This window comes from Pygocentrus nattereri, chromosome 3 (genome assembly GCF_015220715.1).
Source record: "Pygocentrus nattereri isolate fPygNat1 chromosome 3, fPygNat1.pri, whole genome shotgun sequence".
NCBI lineage: Eukaryota > Metazoa > Chordata > Actinopteri > Characiformes > Serrasalmidae > Pygocentrus > Pygocentrus nattereri.
The window spans coordinates 8,136,237-8,145,278 of NC_051213.1; the positions used below are offsets into that span (position 1 = coordinate 8,136,237).

Sequence of the window (9,042 nt, forward strand, 5' to 3'; positions counted from 1 at the left end):
ATTTTAAAGATCAGAGCGTAAACTTCGTCTCCTCTGCAGACCAGTTTCTGCTCCACCGTGTTGAACCTTTCGCTATGACGTGACGCACATGCAGAACGGACTCAAACTTTCCGATAGGGAATGTAATCAGATACAGACGTTCACACGGATATTATTCTTCTGTTTAACGGATTACTTACAGGATTACCCGCTTCGTTCAGTTGGATAGAAATTGTATTCTGAATGGCCTCAATCGGACAGGTGTTTACATGGACATATTCTATTCTGATTGAGCTATTAGTCGGATTATTAACAGATTATTAGGCTGCATGTTAATGTGGCTACTGATTAAAAACAAGTGGTATTCAAAAATTTAAAATAGAGCACTGAAAATAAGAGACATGAGAAAAGTTTCAAATCTGGCTCAGTTTCAAGACAAATTACCAGCCAAACGTTCAAGCCAAAATTATTATATTTTGTAACAGTGACTGTCAGAAATACAGAAAGCTTAAAGTTTTGGTCGTTATTTGGTTATTAGCTTACAGAAAGTCATACTGTGTCTTAAACCACATCGAAAAGTCTTTGAGGGATGTTTTTTGGGGGTATTTTTAAAGGAAACAGTTTGGGCCATTTCAATTCTAGTGTTTGTTAGCTATATTAGCCTCCTGCTCTAAATGAAAGCATTGAAATGAAATCAAAATTTGGACACCAAACATGTCTTGGCTGATTTACTACATCTGAGGTAGTTGGAAAATCATTCACATATATGCACACACACATATCCACCTATAGACCATGAAATCGCGTCATTTTGGGTCTTGATTACTCTGTGGCCAAAATGAATGGGGTTTTTAAAAGAGTCTCTTTTTTTAAAAGGGCGTCTATTGAGCCCTGTGGTAAATAAAAATGATCAGAACCCGATACGTTTTGTCGTGTTTACATTTTTCTCCTGTGTGTTCCTTGATCCTCTGAATTACAAAGTCTTTAAAGAGTCCTAATACTAATATTACTACACTAATTACAATACTAATGCTACTGCGCATCAATTTCACATCACTTCGCTACACGAAAGTAAGACGGGTACTCTGACGAATTGTGCTACCTTGTCTAAATGTCCTACCGTAGTGCATATTTATAGATTGCTCCATACATAAAAGCTCTAGGTAGGATATTGTGATATTTTTTGGATACGATGATTTAAACTAATACTATCAGCATTAAAACTACGAAGCTGAAGTCAGCTTCTTCTTTGCCAGCGAATTTTCCTGTTCCAAAAAGCCATAGACATGACCCATGACTAGAGTGGTCTATTCAGCCAACTGGTCAGCTCCACCCATTCACACCGAAGTTATTTATTAGGCGTGTTTCAGAGCGGACTGCTTTTGGAATGAAGCACAGTATAGGTTGGAAAGAGAGGTTGGAAAATTGTCTTATAAAATGACTACTGTCTTTAGTAAAAAAAAAAAAAAAAAAAAAAAAAAAAAAAACTAACACACACAAAAGTTACAAGTGGACCTAAAAGAAAAACTAGATGTAAGAAAAACAGCATAGGAGGAAAGCTTTGGTGAAAAAGCTAATTTACATAATTTCTCCCTTAACCCCAGATGTACTGAATCAGCCAAGACATGGTGGTATCCAAAATTTAGCTTTAGTTTTACTGCTGGAGCTACGGGGCTAAAGTTTCAAACGTAGACTAGAAGTCAATAGTCACCCAAATTTTTTCTGTAAACACATCCCAATACCTTCTCTCAAACCACTCAAACCACATCTATTCCTTCAATACGTTCGTGCAGAATGTTTTGATGTGTTTCAGGAAACAGTGTGACTTGAAACTTGTATCTTAACAGTTATTTATAATTATAGAAACCGCATAACTGCGAATGTATTCTACCAGGAATTTGCTTGTATAGAAAGCCTGAACAGAGTTCCTGCCCTTGCACTTCTCTTTATTCAGCCTAGCATATATTGAGTAGTTATCAAAATAAGAAGCATGAAAAAAGTTTCAAACCTGGCCCAGTTTCAAGGCAAACTGTGATTGAATGACCAGCATTGTGTACTCTCTGAAACTGAAAAGCTCTGTCCTCGCCCCATTAGCCTTTTTAAAATACGGCCTACCCACAGACACACCACAGGCCAACCATAATCACTTGCATCTTTCATTCTTTCATCGTATGGAAACAGATCCTGCACAAATACACCATTCTGCAACCTAAATCATAATTTTACCATGATGCTGATCTCTTCCTCTCTTGGCATTGCATACTGATGCTTCTATAAATGAATCCACAGCTTGTTGAGCGGTTTTCTCTCTCTCTCTCTTTGCCACTGCAGTCCTCCCGGGACCTGCAGTGCCTGGTGCAGTTCGACAATATGAACGTGTACTACTGCAAAGACTACAAAATCAAATACAAAGCTCCTACTGACTTCTGCTTCATTCTCAAGGTGGGTTTACTGCGCCAGCCTATTGTCATAGCTAAGAGTCGCTCTTAAAGGGTCCATAAGTGGCTTTCAGAAGGCTTTTTGAAATGTAAACACTGTCGAAAACATGGTGACGTTGTTCACTCCCCGGTTTGTACCGTCCTATGCAAAAGTCTATCAATTATCAATTTTTTGCAAATGTTATGCGCAATTTCTATTTATTTGCTAAGTTTAACACATTGGAAATAATCAAATATAAAATGTGCCATGACTTCTGTTTTATTTATTTTTTTGTTAAATTCAGCAAAGAAACAGTAATTACGCATTAACATGTGCAGAAGTGTGTTCTCTCTAGAGGATGTGTTCACTTTCTGTCACCAAAACGTAAAACGTCATTTGACCACGGGTGCCAAAACTTTTTCACACGACTGTATATGGAAACTAATTTGCAACAATGGCCTTAGCATGGATGTTATGTCACAAGAGCACGTTTACACATGACCACCCATTCAGCCTACAGCAGTTTGGCCCCGCTCGAACAGGAAAACTGAAGTGATACGCAGTGTTGTTACTGCTCACAAACTTTTACACAGGACTATCAGTGTTAAAGCACAGTAGCTACAATAGCCTGTTCATTTCTAAAGCAATAAGGAGAGCTTGATAATCATGTAACACGAACTACAACACCAAATGTTATAAGTGGACATCAGGAAAACCAATAAAACGCATGAATATGAGCCCTTTAAATGAGCTGCAGTTAAAAGTTGCACGAGACTTGCTGGTAATTCGTGCCACGCTCTCCATAGCAAGACATTTTTAGCATTCATTGCGCTTGATTTTGTGCTCACTGACGGAAAAACACATCTGTTCTCTGTCCAAGTGTTGGTTAAGCTCAGCTGGTTGTGGCTGTCTGAGTAGAGTTCCTGCCATCGCTTAATTTAGCCTCTGCTGATTTGCAATTGAGAACTAGAGATGCTGACTGATTTAAAATGATGAGTTTTTAGGGACGTGAAAGTGTCAATACATTTTTTTGCAAAGGTCCTTGCACCAACAGCAGCGTTACACACAAGTTAGACATAAAAGACAAAACCCTGCAAGACAACAATGGCCTTAAAAGAAGAATACCAGAGATGTTGGAATATTTATGCATGATTCAGTTATTGAGACGTGAGCAAAGCTATCCGGAGAGGTTTGATGTGAAATGGTTAATTGTAGAGAAATTTGGTCATGATTTCTTTACAGCGGCTAGGACAGGAACCATATAGTCATTTTATTCACTACCCAAAAGCAACAGTGAACCTACATGTGTCTTCTGAGTTTTTGTATCTAATGTTGATGATGAAAATAATAACTGGGGACTATTTTGCCCCACAATGCCCTGCATGTATGCTCTTTTACGCCAAAACCTACTCAAAATGAACATAAAGCCATCCTTCAGACATCAAGCTGCATATAACTTACTGTGAGGAAGCTTTTAGAGCCACTGGTCTCTTAAGACGTCTGGTTCCTATCGCCACCACTTTGACTTGTTAAGCTTCTTGAAAGCAGAGCATTTCATATCAAACCACTCTGAATGACTTCGTTTAATTCTTAACACTTTAATTTCGCAGAAATGTTGAGAAATCGGTGGAAATTCACTTTGAACACTTTCACTGGTGAACTGAACAGAATGACCAGCTGTTTCCATGTTGAAGTCGAGCGCACATGACCTCGCTCCAGACACTTAATAAGACCATTTTCCGAGCCGCTGTAATGACGAAGGACCCGCTTTGTACAAAGAAGTGCAGCCGTCTGGCTATAGTTGGAACCCAGAAGTTATTAAGAAACCACATGCTAAGTATGTTCCGTCTTGCAGCTGTTCGATCTCGAGCTGTTGTTGGGCTGAAGGTACAGCTTCCTAACCCCGGGCAGCTAACTGCAGTTTTTTGGAGATGATTATTTCAATGTGTTTGTGTCTCCTTCACGCCCTTTGCCCTAACACACTGTAATTACCAAAATGACTGCCTCCCAAGATGAAAACCAAGCCGAGCCTATGGCAGCACTGCCATGTGTTTGTCCCAGATGTTGGTAGGAGGTGTTAACAGGGACACGGCGCTGCGTTTCGGAAATTATTCATTTCAAAAGGCCAGACCAAAAACCCTAAAAGTAGTGGCGTTCCAAATGGAGACACCATTGATTTTATTTGACAGTTGTATACATCGCCATCTGCTGTTCTTCATGTGTAACTACACATTAGCGTATAGCTATCTGAATATGACAATAACAACATGGTGCACAGTTTTTGCCAACTCGATAGTGAAAGAAAAAACGACATGGTTCCTCTGAATCTTTAGTCCTTTAGCAAGGATGGCAAGAAAATGAAAATGCTGGCTACAGACCACAGCTTCCCATATTCAGTCCAGTGATAGCAGAGTGCACAGGCAGCATTTCCAACAATACTTTCTGCAAATTAGCGCCAAAATCGTAAACGATTTGTTTGAAAAATCTAATTTAAACAATACAAATGGACATACGTATGGCATATGATGACAGAAACCACATAAGCAAGTCTATTTGAGACGCAAATGTGATGATTCATGCATGCAGTTAGCACGCTGCTAATTGGTAGGGTATAAAATTCCATTACTAGCTACATTAGTATCATAGCACCAGCGGGAAAATAGACATAAACTACAGACACGTATGAAAAGTGTCAGTAAGCTACAGGAAAACTGTAAATTAGATATTTCTCTAAACATATGGATTCCTATGGGAATTTGTAGTGTTGTTAGCAACAAGCTGTTGTATAATCACACTTGATGCCAATTCTGGCTTAAACACAGGCACGTGAAGCTTGGCATACAGTGAACATATCCTCTTTCCTATGTGCAGTCTTACTGTTCTTGAAAGATCTGAATTTGAAACAATGTTATCTCTCAATATTGTGAAATCTTTGGTTGAACCAGCCTGTTAGCCTATTAGCTACCTGCTAACTTCATCTGCTAAGAGCAGAATATAGTTGGTTTGGCATATAAAAAGTATAAATCGGTTAAATAGGCAGTAACCACGGATGTTCAAATAGTAGTTTATCACTTGGGTGCATTTACTAGATAAGGATTTTAGAAGTGATAAGCTTTTTAACATGGAGAATCTGTGCGCTACAGGAGGAATTTGAGTAGACGGCCTACTCAAACCCCAACTACGTATCAGGCACTGAGAGTTAGTACCTGAATATGCATGTTAAAGACCTTTGTGTAATGTCTCTGCAGCATCCTCAGATCCAGAAGGAGTCTCAGTACATCAAGTACCTGTGCTGTGATGACCACTGGACCATGACCTTGTGGGTGACGGGAATCCGTATTGCTAAGGTGAATCAAATGCAGCAATGCTCTTCGTCTGTTCCTAGAACACTTTAATATACTGTACAGGTTTTAGAACGAGTGGACGACTGTATAAGGCAGTGTACAGTAAAAAATTATATCTTAGCAAGTGAACACTTCTTAAATCAAGCCAGTATATCTAGTATTTTGGCTGGTGTAGTGTAGTGGCTGACACCTTTGCCTTCTACGCTGTAGACTAGGGTTCAGTCCCCCACCTGGGTAAGCACCCTACACTAAACCAATAAGAGTCCTTGGGCAAGACTCCTAACACCACCTTCGCTTACCTGTGTAAAAATGATCAAATTGTAAGTCGCTCTGGATAAGAGCGTCAGCAAAATGCCATTAATGTAATATTTTCTTATTATGAGATTGTTGTAAGAACAATATAAGGTCATTCAACTTAGTTCTGGACATCATACTAATCTACTTCATCTCACCTAAGTGTCTTATTCTAACAGCAGGTCATTTTGCTTGTTTGAAGGAATAATGGTTGAACCTACAGAACATACTGTGAATTTATCATCTTTTCCTGTGTGCAATATAATAAGCACTCCATGTGCAATGTATATATATATATATATATATTTTTTTTTACAAATATCTCTACAGTGTCAATATTCTTTAGCTTTCCATTTATAATTGTTTATATTGTTAACTCTTCACCGTCCCTTGTGTAATATAAACCAGCACCTCATGTGCAAAACTCCATGTGAATTTCAGGTAAAATATCCTTACAGCGTAAATATCTTAGCTTTTTATTTATTTATAATTCTTTATATTGTTATTTTTTGGGAAGGATAAAGTTTGTATTTTATATCTTGTTTTTTACTTTTAGTATTATATATATTGTCTATATAGTAACAAGTAACAAACTGTAAAAAACCTTGTTAATTACTTAAAGTTAATTACTTGCTTGTTGATTTTCTTCGTGTTACTTCTTTTCTTTTTCTTGAGTGCCTTGCTGTCCCTTTACTGCTGTATCACTGAGGATTTCTCTGTTGTGCGACTAATAATGGATTATCTTATCTTATCTTGAAACAAAATGATCTGCTAATAGAATAGACAGCTAGATAGATCACCTTATTAATCCCAGAGGGAAAGTCACCTATTACAGCAGCACAAAGTACAGCCATGCACTATTCACAGATGCATAATAAGAAGATATATAATAAAATATACTAAAATAACCATAAAAATGTAATGTAAAAAGTAATGTAATGTAAAAAGTAAGTAAAATCGCATAAATATTATGCAGGTGACAATGCAGTGGTGCATATCCCATCCAGTAACCGAGTGACGATGCACTGTAAACGATATGTCAACAGTTGTGCAACATGCATGGGTGTATAAACAAACTGGCAGTGCAATATGCAACATATATGGATGTATAAGGCAGTGCACTGTAAATAATACAAAACAAAAATAAAACTCCAGTTGATAAAATCACTTTAAACAAGTCTAGAAACAGGTTGAATAATGTTAAAATATTTGTGCAATATTCTCATAATGAGAATTATTAGCTGTAGACTTGTAACCACTAGTGTAGAGTCCACTAATAGAGACGAAGAGATGAAGAGACAGAACTGCCAAAACAATTTTCCTAAGTCTGTTACGTGTTAAAATGTACAATTAATCACTGGGCACACAAACACAGCACTAAACCACATAGCAGTGTCCTACAACACTTCACTGTCTCATCTCAAACTGGACCAAAGGACCAAAATCTGGCTAATGGTCTTTGAGGCCTGAATCAGAGGCCTCTGGTTAAAAATGCCCCTCTATCCAAAAATAAACCATGGGGTGTTTTTGTCTCCCCACCTCCAGTATGGCAAAATGTTGTATGAGAACTATAAGAATGCAGAGAGGAAAAGCTCATCGCTGTCTTCAGTTTGGTCCAACCGGAACCTCCAGCCAAGTCCATCAACCTCCAACGCCTCCACCCCTTCCCCAACACCAAAAGGTACCCAAAGCTAATGCAGACATGCATAGTGAGGCTATATGTAACCTAAAATGATATAAAAGTAAATGAAATGGAAAAACAAACATTTCCTTTTTCCTTTTCAGCCAAAGCTGCCAATGGACACCCTCCTCAGCATCACTCAGAGCCAGTGGCCAAGGTAAGCCTCCTTCAGTTAACTAACTGCTGACATTGCAGCAAGTAAACATACCATACATGAGATCGTCATAAAAGTCATAAATAAAAAAAGGTCCCGATTTATGAGTTTAACCCTTACTTCGCATGGCTGACAAACAGTGGCCTCGTTTCCACATAATATTAAAATATGAGCATTTGTTTGGTTTTTAATAAACATCTTTTGACTGTTTTGCACCAGCATGACAGATTGAAGGTTAATTTATATTGGATATTAAAAGTGTAATGATTCACTTCGAAAACAAAATTTGAAATGTGTATAAATTCAAAATTGTATCCCCAATACAGTCCTCATTCTCTTCTGAAGGTCCCTCATTCACCATCTATTTAATGTCAATATCAAAGGGCTTATGTCTGCACACACCCACACTCAAATAAGCTTTTAATAAATCAATTATAAATTCTATGGGTTGCAATTTATGGGCTTATTTTGATCAGTAGGCGTTTAAACAAATTATATTTGAGAACTTCTATTTATCTAAGGCAGATCAATGTGTGTAGTTTATATACTAAAGACACTTTAAAAACCCAAAATATATAAAAAAAAAAAATCAAACTTCAGTATTTTTTACCAATTTAATAACTCCAATTATTTCTTTACTGGTTTAAACATTTAAAAATGTTACTACCTTCCTACATTTTGCACTATTTCATAATTTTTTCCACATTATGACTTTTAATGTAGTAAGAAGGCATTGGTTTGAAAAAAAAAAATTGCAAGCCCTTGCAAATATTGAGAAGGTTGGTTGAATTTGCACAAATCTATGATGGCAATATCCTGAATGACCGTCAATAGTACAAATATTTCTTATTCTGGGAATGCTGTAAGAATATTATCAGATTATTTCACTTATTGCTAGAAATTATGTACTTGTTTTAAGTACTTTTATTAGAGAAATTGTCTTATTTCAAAGAATAATGCAAATAATTTTCTCCCAACAGAATAAGAGCATTTCCCCAGATACAATTAATTAAGCTGTACTTGTTTAAAATAAAATGACATTGTTTGAAAGTTATAGTGTAGGAGTCTTAGAACAATCTTGAAATGGTCAGTATGTTGCAATGATTAAATCCCAAAGGGGGATTTCTCACTCTGAAATTGACTGATGACTGCATGTCATTTCTTTTTTAAAG

General features: G+C 37.2%; 1 protein-coding gene across 1 annotated transcript in view; it reads left to right on the forward strand.

Annotated features, from left to right (window-relative positions):
• LOC108431948 (amyloid beta (A4) precursor protein-binding, family B, member 1 interacting protein) overlaps positions 1-9,042 on the forward strand; it is a 52,387-nt gene that overhangs the window by 42,429 nt on the left and 916 nt on the right. The window contains exons 10-13 of the mRNA XM_017705448.2: positions 2,311-2,421; positions 5,646-5,744; positions 7,581-7,716; positions 7,821-7,873. Coding sequence (XP_017560937.2) covers positions 2,311-2,421; positions 5,646-5,744; positions 7,581-7,716; positions 7,821-7,873 — 399 coding nt within the window. The remainder of the gene's footprint in view (positions 1-2,310; positions 2,422-5,645; positions 5,745-7,580; positions 7,717-7,820; positions 7,874-9,042) is intronic.